This window comes from Anneissia japonica, unplaced genomic scaffold (genome assembly GCF_011630105.1).
Source record: "Anneissia japonica isolate Jap-2015-1 unplaced genomic scaffold, ASM1163010v1 scaffold2756_len2360902_cov194, whole genome shotgun sequence".
Taxonomy (NCBI): Eukaryota; Metazoa; Echinodermata; class Crinoidea; order Comatulida; family Comatulidae; genus Anneissia; species Anneissia japonica.
Genome location: NW_022719050.1, coordinates 1,354,175 through 1,373,317, shown reverse-complemented (window position 1 = coordinate 1,373,317; position 19,143 = coordinate 1,354,175). Strand labels below are relative to the sequence as shown.

At 34.8% G+C, this 19,143-nt stretch overlaps 1 protein-coding gene across 1 annotated transcript; it reads right to left on the bottom strand.

The window, feature by feature from the left end:
• Positions 1 to 706: 706 nt before the first annotated feature.
• LOC117110770 (aspartate aminotransferase-like) lies at positions 707 to 17,756 on the bottom strand. Its single transcript, XM_033253568.1, has 11 exons — positions 17,591 to 17,756; positions 16,393 to 16,642; positions 16,079 to 16,216; positions 14,434 to 14,561; positions 14,169 to 14,235; positions 13,467 to 13,506; positions 12,698 to 12,854; positions 10,832 to 10,991; positions 3,922 to 4,178; positions 3,041 to 3,214; positions 707 to 2,063 (listed from the first exon to the last, which is right to left on the bottom strand). Exons 2-11 carry the CDS (start codon positions 16,616 to 16,618, stop codon positions 2,019 to 2,021), a joined length of 1,392 nt encoding a protein of 463 aa, XP_033109459.1. The 5' UTR covers positions 16,619 to 16,642; positions 17,591 to 17,756; the 3' UTR covers positions 707 to 2,018.
• Positions 17,757 to 19,143: the final 1,387 nt, after the last annotated feature.

The following is a 19,143-nucleotide window of genomic DNA, read 5'->3' as shown; positions in this document are numbered from 1 at the left end:
AAGTTGGCGTAGTCGGGCTTCACTCAAAATTTTCCGAAAGTGGTCTAGGCGGCGAAGCTCCCGAAAAATGTCAATTTAGGGGTTTCAAAGGCTTATTTAACCGAGTCTACTAATAGGTCTATGTAGAAAATACATATACAGTAATTTGTATTTCTCCCCAACGGGTCTCTCCCCCACCCACTCGCTGGCGCCACCCCTGAGCAGAACGAGCAGTAACGTATAGGCCTACTGTCAAACTGCCTACTGTGCAGCTAAGGACTGATGCAACTGATGGGAGTGTGAGTCAGTTTTGGAGGGGTGTGCACCTCCCCCACACACCTCCCTAGATACACCACTGTTTCAAAAGGCCATCGATCAAGGTCCAGGGGCCAAAGACTCAAAATAATATTGCATTCAATATTATATTTTGACAACTTTTGAGCAATATACTTTAAAAAACCGTTTTTTTTTCTTGCTCCCTAAAATGGATATTGGTAAAGACATACTCAGTGTGTCACTTCGTATAAACTAATCTTGTTAATTTCATACATAGCCATTAGGTACTTTTTTTAGTGTATAGGTACTTTCATACAGTATAGGTTTCCAATCCATACCTGCATACTGATTTGTCATTACTCATGTTATTGTATCTTGGGTATTCAATAGAAAGCTCAACAAATATTTTAAAAAGGGTTATTTGCTCACTTAAATCATGAAACAATACAAATTTTGTTTCAATTACTTACATTTAATTTGATATGGCATCATATCATAATATATTTTATTTACATTGCAAGTAATCATACAAATTAGTTTAATTTTGTTGCAATTCGTTCTTAGGTCAATTAAAATATTATCATAAAGAATCTAAGACATCGATATGGCTATGTCAAAAACCCCTTACAAAGGGGATAATTTCAGTTCTGATTGGTGTACTCAAAATATAGGGGTATCCTTATCCAGGGGACACCCTCATTAAGGTGACAATTTGATATCACCTTAAAAATAGGGGTTCTACTCTAATTTAAAATGTAAAAATATATGTTTTGGTTTATAATTGCAGAATACTAGAACATTTGCTTTTATGGTTTAGTAACCTCACACACTCATTATTTTGTTTCTGATATTTCATTAATCACTAGGCTGCTGTTACAATCACTTCTGAAGCCTGTTCTCCACTTGGCGAATTTATTTGAGCGAATCAAAAGCATCGGTTCATGCACATGCGCATTCACATTTATATCGGAGTTTTCGTGAAGCGAAAAAATGCGCAACCAATCAGAGCTCAGGAAGCGACCGCTGTTTTGATTCCTGTGGAAAACCAGCTTTACTGCCATATCCATGGTTAGTAAGACTCATTACTTGGTTATTAAAGCACACTGGGACCAGTGAGAAAAACTATGCCTGATAGCTGGGGCGGATGCAGGGTACAAAATATGTAGAGTGAATTTTGTGAAAAAAATATAACAATCAGATTCAATCAGTTTTTGAGTATAAGCAAGAAGAGCCAAGTAATTCATAAAAGATGATGCTTTAGACATGCGTTTTTTTTTTTTTTTTTTTTTTTTTTTTACGTATATGTGTACACATTAGTATAAGATTTCTCTGTTAATCAATATATCACTATATGCAATATCAAGCCTGTAGGCAGGTTTTCCAAAGGGGATGGGATTTCTAATTGTTCACAAAAGAGCTTTGGAGTTATTTTCAAAGCCTCTCACGCAATTGCTCCTTTTTACTAATAATTTAAAAATGGGTTTGTAACCCACCTAGTCGGCTTGAACGCGTCCTGTGTCATATTAACCCTTGCTACACACAAAAGCAGTCTCACTAATCAAGGTTTTGGAAATTACTAATAAGGAAATCACAGACGTTTCCAAACAACAAATATAGTTTTGTTGTTAATGATGATTACTAATTTCTTTTTACATGTAGTTTTGGTATCGTCAGCTAATTAGATACTTAAAACAACAGCAACCATGATATTACAAATGTAATTTTCATAAAGACTAATAAATTGATTATGATAAAAGTAGTTATTAATCTGCCAAGGTCATCTGTTTGTTCATCCAGTTCTTGAGGGCCTGTCAAAAAATGTATATAAAATTGAATTAGTTTTGCACACTACAATAATCATTGTTTATACTTGTTTCTTCTGTACTGGACTATATTTTCTGCACATAAGATATAGTTACAAGAATAATATCTTGATAAACCAAGTTAAAAGTCAGTGATGTATTACATGGAGAACAATAAATATTGCGGTAAATCACAAGAGAAAAGAGTACACATAAGGAATTCTAAAAAATAAAACTAAATAAATCTATAATTTATTTACTCATGTAGGCACACATTTTGTTTATTTATGCAGGCACACAACACATGCACAACTGTGTATCGTTAGATACCGCTAAGGCTAAGTTCACAAAATAATTTTCAATATGTGGTTTTGGGAGTGCAAGAAGAAAGTCCTGCAACACTGACAGGAATTGGACCCAGGATCCTGGGACTGGAAGGCAAGCATCTTAACCACAAAGCCATTCAACTCCACTAGATTCCACCATCTATAATTACAACTGCACATACCCTTTGATACCTCAAAAGCTGGGCACTCACTGCGTCGTGCGACGACCCCAACTCCGCTATCTGTGAGCGTTAAACAACGCAATGCCCGCAATGAGTGCCTGGCTTAAGGCCAAGTTCACACTTTCTACTAATGGTAGTTGCGACTTACACGGCATGAACATATTTTCGTATATACATTGGCCTGGTTGAGTTGCAGGCATGTCACTACCCTCACGCCAAGTGACCTAGTAGTCAATTGGCAATCCATTCACCATCACTAGCTGTGACCTCAGGAAATATTTGACCAATTGGCATTCAGCTCAATTCTTGAATTTGAAAAAGCATATGACCACTTATGCAACAGGTAGGTTTGTTTAAAGCCACCTCATGTGGATAACCGGACATGTTCACACTGAGCTTCACGTAGACTATGCCCGGAAAAGTCACAAGTGTGAACGTACCCATTGACGCCTGTATTAAAATCAAGCTATCTCACCTGTACACCATCTACAACGTTCTGACAATTCTCAGCAACAAAGTCATCAGGAAGATCTTTTTGGCCAATTAGTCTGCTAGCTTCCAACGCTGCCTCCCCATTGAACGACACAAAGCAGAAACGAACAGTGAACTCATCCAATGGTCGTAGAAATGATGGTCCTCCACCGATTACCTGAAATAAATAGAGTGCCATCGGATTCCTATTATCTAAGTTATAGGCACAGTTCGCATTCCAATTTAAGATCACTTTTGGGACTTTTGGCGTAGGCTGGGGATGGGGCAGTGGTGTGGATGCACCCCCCATAGCAATTAGTTCCACTGAGTTAAATACCCAAAATGACAATTCAATTTTCATTGGAAAAGGGATTGAATTTTGCACCACACCCCCCTCCCCCCACACAACCAAGATGAAATTAAACTACACCCCTGATAAGTCAATAGATTGAACACTAATTTTTACTTGTTTTCAGTGTGTTTCGTGGCTCATTTGTAAACAGCTTAAACAACGTGATGACATGATACCAATTAACTAATTAACAAACACCAATTAATTTCTACAACGCATAACTACCATCAAAATGTGGTACTGCATGAATTGATCCCAACCAGGTTAGAACAAGGAGAAAAAGTGTAATTCTACTGAAGTAGAATATTAATCAATGTGTTCAGTTGAGAATGATGTTGCTTTCATTAGTTTTGCTTACAGTCACTTGGGGGGGGGGGGGGGACAGCATTCATTCGATTAATAAATAACACCCTGGGGCGTTTATATGAGGGAGGCCTTTATTCCAAATGAGGCTCTGGATAGGGTTTTTATTCAAGGGAGAGGGTTTATTCAAAGCGGGACATTTATTTTAATGAAAACAGTAATATGCATACAGCAATTCTGGCTTCATCAAAGAGTGCATCACACAACTGCTGGCAGGTAGAGATGCCACGTTTCTTCAAGTACGGACGTAGAATTTCAAAGTCGGGCAGCATATAGTAACCAGCCTGTGACCTCATCACCTTCACCCCAACACTTGTCAACTCTCTACATAAATATAACACAAACAAATTATAAATTATCAACTTTTCTTTACAGTTTGCATAATTTGTTAGATGTACAGTATTTTCAAAAGCACTGTGCAGAAAAAATTATAGTAGCATATAGTTGCACCAGCATGCCACATGCATCCCCAAGCCAATTTTGTTACATTTTTGGCTAAAAACAAACCTTTCTTTTGCTTTGCCTGACACCAATAGCTTGCAATAAGTAATATTAATACTGATTAATACTGAAAGGTATTTTTTGGATATGTCAAAGATTGGGTGCAGCCCTTAGTGTTAAATTAAATATTTGTTTTGGCCCTCCAACCTATTTTTATGCCCACCTATGTTAATGAAAAAATATATATTTGTAAATTTGCACATTACTTTCTTGTTTTATAAATTATTGTTGGTTAATTTAGTTTATGGTTTAATTTCTTCTCATACGTTGTTGTTAGGCGCCTCAAGGTTGTGACAACGCGAGGCGCAATATAAATCCAAAATTACATTATTAATGAGCAATAAAAAATGAGGTAAACCCGCAACTGTCAATAGTGCAGTGAAATGCAAGAGATGCCTTCACGCTAAACCTACAAAGTTCAAATAGAGTATTTGCTAAAGACAAGGCGTGCAGCCTGGAACAAATAAAACGCTCTGAAGTCACAAAAAGGCAACTGATCTCAAGCATGCGCAAATAAACCCACCATTACACCTTCTTGACCTTCAATACAAGGGGTCATGATCGTGATTCAATTACAAGCACCCATTCATGCAAAATACTGTAGTGAATGTTGGCAATTATTAACTGATATTAATTCTAATTCTGTGTGAAAAGGAACTAAGTGATCAGGAAAATTATAGTTCACCGTAATATTAATTTTGTGTTTTTCTATTCAGTGGATATGTGTGCTTAAATTTTATTATTATTATTATTATTCTTTATTTTATTATTCATATTATAAATAAGATTGCAAAGGAGTTTTCACTCCCACAACAAAAACAAAAACAAAAAAAACAAGTACCTTTGTATTAAAGTAATTGGAAAAACTTAGAATAAAATTACCCACAGATGTTGTTTAACACTTGCCTTTAAAAAATATTGTAAAACTACAATAAATATATAACATAAATATTTCATAATACCATTCCATTTCTTTGAGAATAACCAATGCCAAACCAGTTTACAAATACTGTTTTGCATTTTTTATCAAATACTGTTAGTTATCTTAACTAAAGATTTTAGATCTTAAAAATTGATTTTAACAAAACTTTTTTTTAAAATTTTATTTCAATTGATTGACTTAAATTGTTGGTTGTAAAATCAGTTTCTATAGACATGCAGCAACCGCAATCAGCATATTTACTTTCCTAATGCACTCTCAAATATTGTCAAAATGTATTATTATAATATAATATGTGTATTGATGCTTATGATTACAAGCATAGTATGTGTTTTATGCATATAATCATAGAAGTACATATGAGGCAAAGACAAGCCAAACCAGCCACTCGTCGCAAATCTTGTTTCAGAAATAATGGCAAAAACATGCTGGAATGACAAAATTTTTGAAATCTATTTTATTACACTAAACTAACCTTTATATATCTATATATAATGCTATGCTGTTATTTTCCCCATTTTCAATGTTAAAACAACAATTTTTAATGATTTTGTGATGGTTTCTGCCTGAGAAATGCCCAAAATCATAAACTTTGAAGGCTGATTTCTCAAATATTAATGTTTTTAAAATGAAGGGCCTACTTATTGGATAAAAGCCTTTGGGCATGAACGTGATCAACCATGTTTAACTGGAAAACCAATACTCCTACTAACAAATACACACACTAAGATCAAATTTGTTTCTCATATTTCCAGTCATCAATTTATAATTTAGTTAATAATTGAATAATGGAATAAGTCAAGTAGGTTTATTTGAATCCTAAGTAATGGAAACTGTATATGTGCTACTGATATTTGATAAAGACTGCCTGGCATTGCCAATGTGCACAAGACCGAAGTCCAGCTTTCTATGATATGATTTTAAATTTATTTGATCCTGCAATAAGTTACTACTGTTATCATATTCAAACTTTCAATATGAATTGCCCACTTAAAGGAGTTATCAAGGCAATCCAACAAAAAGACACACAACCTCCGCTAATGAACACAGCGTGTTTGTATAGTCCTTTGTGGCATCGACAATCCAATACTAGTTGCGAGTACAGCCGTCAATTATTATTTTCACGTCTAAAGAACTGTCAGCTAGCGATTTCATCGGCTTTGTTACCTGCAGCAGCGGTTGATGGCTGCTCGTGTGACCGTCTGATTTGCCTCAGTGCGTAAGATGGCGATGAACCTTTCACATCGAGTTGGGCAAAACTCGCTACGGTATTAATACTAGGTCCCGAGGAGGTCTAACTGAAGCCGGCGTTTAGGCGTATTTACCTTTTCACATAGAACACCTGTTGATTCATAATTTATAAAATACAGTACATAGCTAGTATTAATTATAAACTTGATTCTTTTTTGGAAACTTTTGGAAAGGTATAGTATATTGAATTTATTTGTTTAAATTTACATTGTGTAATTGTTTTCCAGTTCACTGTATGTGTCTAATTAAAATATTATTTTGAATAAAGTGGAAAAAAGAGAGAAAATGAGATTGAACAGGATTTTTCTGATCTGCAGATTGATCATTATACAGATCCATCAATTGTATGTTGGTTGATTTAAGGGCTTATGCAAAAGAAGCATACGCATATATTTAAGTACTGTAAAACTGGTAATTTTTGTGGTACATTTATTCCGCGCTCTTCGCGCCAGCACAAGCTAGCACGAATTCAACAACACGCGAAAATATTAACACCAACAAAAATATGCTCTACTATGTACGGTATTACAGTTACAGTACACTGGGCCTAACCTTGCCACCATATGCATGTGCCAAGTCTCGCCTAAGTCTTACCGTACAGCAATGTATAAGCCTATAGCCTACCTGTTTTTCTAGGCCTAGCCTAGCTGTTTTTCCCTAGGCCTACACACTAGGATACTGTCATGTACTGTATGTTACGGTGAACACTTTTTTCTCCAGAATATTGTACATAAATGATCCTTAAAACTAAAAAGAAATGTTTGTTTTCAACGAAATTTCACACATAAATGATGGTTATTTCTTGCGTAAAATGAAGGTTCTTGTCTATTTATTTGTTAAAAAGCATTTTATTCGTTGATTTAACATATATGACTATATATATTTTAATGACATTATAATGAGCCAGCCTGGATGACTAGGCCTAGCCTAGGCCTACTTTACTCTAGCCCTTGCCTAGATCGCTAGCCTTTAATTTAACACCTTCATGCCTTTAAATAGTGACCACCATGGATATCTATGTAAAATCCAGAAGTAAAGAAAATATTTACTATTGGGGAAAATCTGAAGCACGAAAACAACAAGCCGCGAATATGTTGAAAGGGTCTCTGAGCGTGAAAATTTACTTGCGTGAAAATTACCGGTTTTACAGTACGTTGTAAAACCTGAAGTTTTTGTATTTGATGGTTTTGTTTTTTTTTGTGGGGAGGAGGGTTGCTTTTTTTTTTGTTTTTTGCGTTAAGTCAGTTTACAACCCAATTTTACCTAAGAAAAAACATTAATGAAATTAATATTAACTAGATTTGAACTCGTCACTGAGGACGAGTTTGGTGATCTGCCATACTTTGACCCTCACGAAGCACGCGCGGTGCTGATTGAAAATTATTATATGCTAAAACATGCCCTATTTAGTTTTTTAAAAGAGTAATTTTGAGCATTTTAATGACTTACGAATGTGTACACATACGTCTTAACGTCCATGCGCACGGTAATGATATTAATACAGTGTCACAAACCCAAAACATGTAACCGAAACGTAATTTCCAGCTTCAGTACGTGCTGTGAGCGTTGAAATGAGCGTACGGCGCGTAAATTATGGAAAGTTTTGGAATACTAAAAAATGATCTGAAACGTGCTTTAAATTATCTGAAAAGTGATATTAACAATTTTAAAATGTTAACGCACAAGTACAAATACCTCATACGACGTGCCCGAGGACGGCACATGAATTTAAACCTTGTCAAGTTTAATTTAAAACCCCCTGTTGGTTGGTAATGCCACACGAATTTTCCCTTTACTGTATACAAACTATCGGTCTGATAGCATCGAAATACAGTCTGCCGCCCTCTATTTTAAAATTGTTTACATCTTTTAAGAAAGAAAGATGAGAAGGCTCCAAAAAAGCATTCTTTTTTACCATGATGACGTCATCAAAATGAAAAATAAAGGGACACTTCTGAAAGAGAATTGTCTCAGATATAACATACTGACAAGTGAAAGACAATCGATCAAGAATAAGCAAGATACGTTCAAATAAGTTGAAAAATAATGACGTCATAAATAAAATTTCAGTTTTTTAAAAATTAGATAGCAATATGATGACGTCACAATGTCCGATCAGCCATAATGATCTATAAAATCATATCTACAATTCATGTGCTTTCAGAATATGTAATAAAAATTAGGGGTTACCTTTCATCTTAAGGAGCTATAACTGATTAAAAGTAGGCATAATTTTAAGTATACATAATTGTTGACGCACGCGTAAGTGCACGTTAAGTAGTGCGAACGGAAAATTAAGGTACCTGACATTCAACCTTGACCTGAATATTATGCTCACTTAATATGATTCAGAAATGCCGAATGGTTAAGATGATATGGGCTCATCAACATCTTGAGGAAAGAAAGATGTGGGGGGTTAGAAAAAACAATTTTTTTGACCATGATGTCGTCATCAAAATGTAAAAAGAAGTCAAATATATGAAAGAGAATTGTCTCAGCTATAACATACTCAAAGTTGGAAGACGATCGATCAAGGATAAGCGAGATACGCTCAAATGCGTATTTTCAAAAATGACGTCATAGCTATAATTCACTTTCTTTGAATTCAGATGCCAATATGATGACGTCGCAATGTCTGATCAGCCATTATGATCTATAAAATCATATTTACAACTCATGTGCTTTCAGAATATGTAATAAAAATTGGGGGTCACCTTTCATCTTAAGGAGCTATAACTGATTAAAAATAGGCCTGATTTTAGCACATTTTCACTGTATATCGGCACAAATCCGCGCAAAGATACCTATATTTGATGAGCATGTACAGCATTGCTATTGGCCATAAGATGACCAAAAAGAATTGCAATTTGTGAAAACAATGTCAGGAACCCAAACTATGTGAAAAATCATAATGTCTAGCTTCCGTACGTGCTGCACGCGTAAAAATGCGCGCGCGTAGTGGAAAAGTAAAAAAAATTTCGAAATGCTAAAAAAATAAAATAAACGTGCTCTAATTTAGTCAAAAAGTGGTTTTAAGCATTTTAAAAATTTGACGCACACGTACGCACGCGTCATGAAGCGCACGCGTAAAATTAAGATACAGTACATTCAACATTAACCCGAAGTTAATGATCACTTAATACGATTTCGAAATGGCAATTGGTTAGGCTGATATGATCGATAATGTAAAAACGCAAAATTGCGCGTAGATGACTTCACGCATGACTGAGCGCCTTGAAAAGCTTACCATGACTATTCCAGACCAAACCAAATGTTCGTTGACAGTGATTGTGCGTAACTCATGGCATTTTTTGAGATATCGTGCGAACAGAAAAGGGGAGAAAGAAAGAAGAATAAAAAGAAGATGAAGACTAGATTTGAACTTGTCACTGAGGACGAGTTAGGTGATCCGCCGCACTTTGACCCACAAGGAAGTGTGCGCGGTGCGGATTGAACAATATTTAAATGCTGAAAATGGCAAAATACGCTAATTTAGTTTGTTAAAAAAGAATTGTAGCATCCAAGAAGCGGATCACCAATGATGATGATGATCCTAACAATAACAAGAGGTGATCCAATAAAATTAGGCTTTGTCAATTGTGTGTTTTTGTTTTTTAGTTTTAGCTTAATAAGTTTTATATAAGTTTTTGTAAGAACACCCACATGGTGAAAAAGTCTTGTGAATAAATGAAGATTATTATTTTTATAGCAATGTATTATTATGTTAATTAGCAAAGCAAAAGAAATATTATATTTAATAATTAGATAATAATTTAGCTAAATATACAAAGCAAATTACTTTAGTATACAAGTAAAATATTACTCTTATTATAGCTCCAAATAGAATCATGCTGTAAATGCTTTTAACTGAATATTTTGTGCATTGAAGTCTCTGGAACCAATGGTGGATTACAAAGAAAGTTTGCACATGCACAGACCACTATAAAGAGCAAGCTTCCCATATTACCGTATATACCAGCGTAGAAGGCAATCTGCATATAAGGCGACCCCCCCCCACCACACCCGATTTTTTTGGACAATTTTTGTATGTTGGCCGTTTAAGACAATGTTACAGATGATCCGCACATAAGACGAATATGATTTAAAAACCAAAAACGATTTACCGTCAGCGCGATATTAAGTGGGCTAGAATTTGAACATCAAGCTCCAGGGCAAAAAAGTACTATTTTCTAGGGGAATAGTACTTTTTGAGGGGAATAGCACTTTTTACTGTCCGCTGCATGAATCAGATGCCTAGAATCTATATATATGAGGTATATAATAGTATATATGTCACTTTATTTTTATTCATTTTTTCCAGATTTCACAACAGAATATTTACCCTTGTTTAAATACAGGTGTATTTAAGGGCTGGGTATGTTATAAACAGAGACAATAGGCAAAATAATGTGATATTTGAAGTGTTTCACTCACCGTCAATGAAGCATGTTGGATGGGAGCTGATGCACAGGAATATGTATGGCTAGCTGCACTTTTGACTGCATTCTTCAAGACAGACAGCTCTTTGGGGTACATGCTGTATCCAAGCTGGAAGGGCAAAGAATAACGGGTGTCAGTAGGATTACTCCATATGAGAGGGTGTAAATGCTTAATTTTATTACTATATTTATCCAGTCAATAGGTGAGGGCATAAAAGTTTAATTTTATTACTATTATTTACCCAGTCAATATCGCCCAAGTTGACTGTACATAAGTCAAAAATGTGTTTTTACATTAAAAATTTCAAAATTATGAGTGTAGATTCTCCATACTATTATCACAACTACTTTGTATTCGACCTAACAGAGGTTCACTGTAGAAATACAGCAGCATATCTTTATTTGGTAACATAGGAGGCAAGTGCTATTGCAATCAAATCATACTAGCATAGATTTCTTTAAAACTATGGCAAAATGTCAGAAAACAGTAGCATTATGATTTATTGAGCTTGTGGCAAGTAAAGTATGCTTAATCAATGAACACATAACACGACAGCATTGTGGTATGACAATATCATGCCTTGGGTCTGAAAGTGGGTCACCAGTAACAATAGCTTATGCCAAACTTGCGGTGCTATGTGAACTAAAATTATCTAAATGGCTTAAAGCCAACAAATTAACTGTAAAGACAAAAAATGAAATATACTATTATTAGAACTAGAAATAAACCGTATAACCCTCCTTCAATATATAATTTGTCTATCATTCAAATGAATATTAATAACGGATGTCACAAAGTTACTTTAGGATTGGCATCTAAACTTTGTTCACCATACTGGTAACATTGCTATAGAAGATTTCAAAAACTGTTGGGGTCATTTCAAAATTTTAAAAGTTTCTACCTACCAATATACAAATTACAATTTATAAATTGTTGATTCTTCTACTAAAATTGCAAAAGAAAGCATTAAAGCCCAGGCTGCACATAAAACACATTTTCTGCACCCCTAAACACCTTTTTAATTCATCAAACCATTTTGGATATCTTTTTAAAAAGAAACTAAAAAAAAAAAGAAATTAGAAATACTGTACTAAAGCTGTACATAGTCACAATACTAGAAACTAAAAAGAGAGCAAATATAGGTCAACAAAGTATCTCATACACAGGCCCAAATATCTGGAATAGCTTACCCACTGAAATAATAAAAATAAATCCACTTTTACTGACAAAACCAGAAGAATATTTTATTGAACAGAAACAAATTAACTAAATGCTGGCTTAGCAAATGCTATAATTTTGATAACATTTAAACTTTCTTTCAAAATTTTACCTTTGATGAAAGCTATACTTTACAGCAGGCATTTGTTTACTAAATTAAATATATCTATTCTGATTTCACTTGTTCACGTGTTCATTTACATATATAATACATTTAAATGTGTACGTACATTACTGTGTTTAGGAAAGAGTGTGCATGCTCAGTGGATATGATTGTGTACATTGCATGTATTTGTGAAGGGGGGAGGGGTGGGGTTTGAATACTTTTCCTTTAAGGTTACTTATGTATAAAGCATAATTATGCTTGTTTGTGTATACATCTTCATTAACATGATTATTGCTTTTGTACTAAATCAACATCTTGTAGTGATTGTAACATAATGAAGAATGAATCAAATTGAATAAAACCTTAAGCAAAAACAGATCTGCATTGGCTAGAACAATCTTTTGTAAAAGTGATTGCTGTAACAATTGTGAGGACTATGGAACCTTGGTCTAACATACTAAGTTACCAAGACATATGCTGCTCAACCTACCCGCCAGCCCCCAGCACTTGCCCACTTTGAAATTCCACTGCTCACAATGGTACCTTCTGGGTAGTACTTTGCTAGACTGACATGCTTAGCATCAAACTTCAACCTAGCATAGATCTCGTCAGTAATAACAATAACTTGATGCTCACGGAACGCCTCGCTAGATTAGAGGAGTTAACATATCATAGAAAGAAATTCAAATTATCCTGCACTGCATCATATACGTGCATTTCACAAACATCGGTATAAATTTTCAAGTTATTATATACATTAATAACCATAATTCAGTGGAGATCAAAATTACATCATAAGATGTTTTTTTATCTTTATATTTTTTAAATTAAAATGTGATTAATTTTAATTAAGAGGTTACTGGACATAAAAAAAAATACAATTAAAATGCTACAAATCAATGTAAAACTTGTTTTAGTTTTAGCTGAGACAAAAGAAAGCTGAGATGACACTATATAGGAATATTGTTTATAATAAGCATTTTAAAAACATTCTTGTAAAATTTCAGATTCAATTTACTCCAGTAAACAATAAATTATCAATTACTGTATTTCAATTTTTCTATTTTTAGTACAATTATTGTACATACAAGTTAAAAAATATAAGACTAATGAAATATTTATGACAAATATTTTATTTAACACATTGAACAAAATACATGAGTATGATTTGCATAACTGTTATATGAAGTTAATTATGAACATACTTTATATATTAGTGGATATTTTTAAAGATCAGAATAAAAAAACTAAATAAATACCTGAGAGACTCCAGTTCCTGTTCTGTATAGCAAGTTCCCGCTGTAAAGGAAACAGACAATTTGTGAAATTGCAATAAAAAAAAAATTATGAAAAATTCTAAGGAATGTCGTTCTCAACACCAATTTGTTTTGAGGCTATTTTACTCACCATGCTTGGAATATCTTGAATGGTAAGAACCCCCTTGACCAACCTAGTGAGCTAAATCTACTGTGTTAAAATCTTTTCTCTGTAGATTTTTAAAAAATACAATTTCAGCTTACATTATTGTAAATCTATTTTGATGGGAGTTTGCATCACGAAAATATCAAAAGGAGTGATGTTCTGCCCAACCTGACGTGTTATTGTACCAATTACTTGCAAACAAAAATTATTTGGGTGTGAATCGAACCCACTACCTCCAGATAACTGGCATGGCACCATAACTTTTTCGCAAGTATTTGGGAATGTACTGAGTATTTCAGTACGATAATATGTCCGGTAGGTCAAAACATCACTCCTTTGTTTTATCCACTTATTCTAATTATTATTTAATGCTTAATTTCACATTCAATTTCATACCAATTCACATTTTTGACATTTACTTAATCAGACAAGTGCATTGGGGCCCCAAAAGCAACAAAGTCACCATGACAAAACTCTAGGGCCCCAGTAAACTAAAGTTAACTACATGCTTAGCCCAACTTTTCAATCCAATTACTCACTTGGATTATCTGGATTACACAGGATAAGTAGTTTATTCTTCTTTTCCAAGTTATTATTTGTGATAGCCTGAAATGACAATGTGACACTGTAAAAAACCACTGACTTATAAAATGTTATTTTTTTTTAAATATATTTATATTTATAGTGGGCAACTCTTGCAGCTAGGCTGGTATACAGAGGCCTACTTATTGAACTTAAAATACAAACATCAATGATAAAAAAAAAAAAAGTTTTTATGAGGTATAGTAAATTTTAAAATAAAACCTTTAGAAATGCCATAGGTGTTAGCTTCCAATCATTATCAAAGGAGGTAGGAATAACATGTACTTTCTTCTGAGTAAGCAACGCTTGAGGTTTGTATGTCGTCCATGTTGGAGAAAGCATCATCACATCTGAACAATTTAAAACCAGCTTATAACATAGCCAATGAGATTGGTAGTGAATTTAAGATATCAATTAAGAGCAATGATGATCAATATGATATAATTATGTTGAAGTAGTGAATTGGGACGATGAAAAAGATGACAATGAAAAAGATGATAATGATTATGATTACCAAAATATTCTGTGAAAAGTTCTTTCACTATACCATAGTGTAGTGAAAATCAGGGCACCTGCGACCATTTTTTTGGGACCAAGGTTGTATTATATATAATATATATTTATAATATAAATACCTGCTAATATATTATATCAGCAGGTTTCCTGGAAACTCCATTAACACTATCAATACCTAGGCACAAAATGTAGTCTAGAGCTAATATATTTCATTTGTTCACAATGGAACTTTGGGGGAATCATGGGGGCTAAGTGTCCTAACTGAGGTGTGAATTTCCCGAAAATCAAGATATATACTTTTGTGATATTTTGGGTCAAAGTTCAAGGTCATGTGAGTTGACCAATATAACTCTCACTAGTCCGGACATCAGTTGCATATCATTGGAAAGAGAATCTTCTCCTCTGTCCAATGGTATCAGAATTTCTCAAATACGTTGAGTTTCAAGAGAGATATCTGTAGTTATCTGTGACAAGGTGAATTTTTAGCCAAATCCCATGAAAATTTCAAATTGCTCTAACTAATCTGCAAATGTTGGTGCAAAGCCAAAAATTTCACTGTGGGGTTATCTTAGGTAGAACCCCCAAAAGGCAAAATATTGGGTGATTTCAAGGGGGTCGTGCAAAAAAAGTGTATTTGATCCATATGGAAAGATGCTATTTAGCGCACTGTCTTTCAGATGAGACGTTTAAGCCGTTGGTCCTGTGTGCATTTATGGCCCATGTGCACGTTAAAGAACGTAGTACACCCTTCGGAAATTAGTAGGGGATTGTCTCCCAGTGTACTGCCCAATCACCACCAGAAGGACCCAACTGGAAATAAGTCTTCTTCTAGACTTTCTTGGGCTATCCTTTTTGTTTACACCAAATAAATCAAATCCGATCAGCATTATGGTATCACCAGCATCAGTATCATTTTTTTTTTTTTTTCTTTTTTTTCCCCCGAATTTTATTTTTACTGTTAAGCGCATTGAGGCTTTAGCATAATGCGCTATATAAGCCAAAATTATTATTATTATTATCATCACAGCTGCAGCAGCAGCACCATCATCTGCAGCATCAGTGTCATGGTATCAGCAGCATATTATCATCATTATATTCAGCATCATCATCAGCATCGGCAGCAGCATCCTCATTAGCAGCACCATTATCATCTTCAGCAACAGCATCGTCATCATCATCATCAGCAGCAGCATCAGCATCATCATCATTAGTAGCAGCAGCATCAGCATCATCACCATCATTATCATCATCATCATCATCATCAACAACAGCTACGGCAACATCAGAATCACTAGCATCATCACCATCATCTTCATCAGCAGCAGCAGCATATTTCAAGATCCTGTCCTACCTCCATTGAAGACTAACATCAGCAAAAAGATGAGCTCCTTGGAGCCTGGCCCAACAACGATGTCATCAGCATCAAATTGGCTGAAGTTGTCAACCTTAGCATGAAATTTACAGATGCTTGCACGTAGCTCTGGCAGACCTGTAACAAAAATTAAAATGTGCTTAAATAATGAGGTATATAACAAAGGATACAACTGCTTATAATCTATAAAACAAAAAACTGTACACTAAAAAGTTGTAAGCAGTAATTAAAAAGAAAAAAAAAATTTTTCATTTCTGATTTCATATTTATAATACTATATGATGGTACCCTACCTGCAACAGGTAAATACGCATTCTCTCCAGTATGTTCAGTAAGTGCTTTCTGGGCAGCTTTCATCACTGGAAAGGGAGACTGGCCAAAACCGAAGTGGTATACTGTTTCCCCTTCTTTTACCAGTTTGCGGACCATCTCATTCTGAGCAAGGTTTGAAGCTTGGTTGTACCCACTCAAGTGCGTTGGCAGTAAATTCATCCACTTCTTATCAGTATTCAAATCCATTTTATTTGGATCACCTGTTTGATACTAAGAGTCAAAATGATTAACTTGGCACTTCTTTATTTGAGAATAAAAATGAGTAGGGCTTACTGCTGTAAAATGGAATTTTCTTCTTTTTAAGCTTTCCAGCTGTTTGCGGCCTTAAAAAAACGGCAATTCTTTGTCAATAAAACAGCAACAAATCATAGTAAATTATTTTCTTCAGTGTAGTCAATTTATGCATGAAAATATAACTGATACTTTAGAGACAGATGCTTTCTAACAAAATTCAAACTATTATTTTTAACAATTGTTTCATATGAGAATGATCTAAATACATCTGGCACGCTGTTGCAGGGTATAATATTGTACATCAATGCTGGAGTAAAATACATCTCTAATGGGCCCCACATGGATCTTGGGTGCAGAATCTGGAGGTTTTCTCAAGGTCTGCGTAAAAATAGATTTTTAGATGAAGAGTCTAGTGTGGGTCCAGGGGACGATGCCCCTGAAAGCACTGGCACTGTAGTCTTTTATACAGTAGTCATATTATTAAATTGATTTCAAGGATTACACAAGTAACAAGTTTAAATTTACCTCTTAGTGTAATTAAATCATAATTTCGCTTTTAGGCCTATAATATTTTGTGCAAAAACATTCATAAAAACAATAATTTTAATGATTTATCTAATTATTATATACTGATTTAATAGCTAATGTTTTATGTTTTCTATAATAGACCCTAGGCCTAATTTAGAATTTTGACAAATTTAGGAGGACGGGGACTAGGTCTACTGGGGCCATGCCACTGTCAACTAACCAAGCTGTGTCCAGTGGCTGATTCAAAGGGTGCCCAGCCGGCTGGATCCTACGCGTACTAGGCCTAACTATTACTAGTATGTGTCATGTATGTAGGCCTATATAGGCTAGCCTAGGCCTATCTATAGTAAACAGCTAGGGTCCTACTAGAATGTAGAAAAAAAGTAACAAACCTACCCACTGAGCAGTCTTTGTCTGTCTACTTTCTTGTATGTGATGCAATCAAGAAACAGATTTTCTTGTCGTAAACAGATCCTACAGCTGATTGGTGAATAATGGAGAGAATTATGTAAACACATAATTCACTCCATTATTCACCAATCAGCTGTAGAGAATTATGTAAACACATCAGTGTGTGGCAAACACATACAAGTACAGTTGCTATTGAATGTGTACGACGAGATATAAATAAAAGAGACATAATGTATTTGTTATGGCATTTTCAATTAAAGTTTTGAGCATTGGTAGTATTGCACCACTAAAAGCTACAGGTACCAAATCTTACTTGTGGTATGATTATATTTCTTGATCAGTTGATCCTTTGATCATTCTGAATCCTGCACCTGTCTCTTATACACATCTAGATGTGTATAAGAGACAGGTTTAATAGCTCTATGGGCAAACATTCTACAGTCGACATCACATTGCTGGACAGCGCCACCAACGAGCAAGTTAATTTTGAACATTTTGAACTCAGTCGAGACATAGTCTAGTACAAAAAAAACCCAAATCGAGTATGACGATGGGGGAAAGGGGAACACCAAATGAATTAGGTATGGCGCGCACTAAGCGCAATGAAGAGTGAGCACCCAAATTTAGGGCCTCCGTGAATTTTCTTTCTCCTTCTGGACAGAGCCACCAATAAAATAGTGTGCATGGGACCCAATGAAATTTGGTATGACACACACTAATTTACAGTATTAATTACATAGAAACATCAATGCGAGGAAATAAATCTTTTCTACTGGACTTTCTTGTTTATTCATAACAATATTTTGCATCCAATCCAGGAAGCTTCATCAGGCCAAATGGTGTTTTGTTTACTAAAGGTCGTTGTCCTGTGACACCTGATGGAAACATCATCAACCCAAATTTAGGGCCTCCGTGAATTTTCTTTCTCCTTCTAGAAAGAGCCACCAATAAAATAGTGTACATGGGACCCAATGAAATTTGGTATGACAAGCACTAATTTATTAATGACATAGAAACATCAATGCAAGGATATAAATCTTTTCTACTGGACTTCCCTGTTTATTCATAATATTTTGCATGCAATCCAGGAAGCATCATCAGGCCAAATGGTGTTTTGTTTACTAAAAGTCGTTGTCCTGTGACACCTGATGGAAACATCATTTGAGGTGCATAAGCCTAATTATTGTTAGTGTAAGGCTTGCATTTTTTCTTAAGTGTAGTTGTGTGCTTGAGTTCTCATTTGCTAAGATTAGTTGGGTTAGAGTGTGCCGTTTCACTTCACTGCTACAGTACAGAGTACTATCATCCTCATCACCATATCTTCACTATCACTACCATAATCATCAAACAGCCATGAAATTGTCGCTTGCATGTTGGCTTGGGTGGGCTTTGTCCAAAAAGAGATGGCCACTTGTTTATTGGGTCTTAAGCAAAGAAATGCGTGTTAGGCTTCAGTAGAACAGATTTATGTTATCTTAATTTCTTGTTAAAGACAACATTATTATGGTTTTTCTTGGAGGAAAGCAGAGAATTTAAAA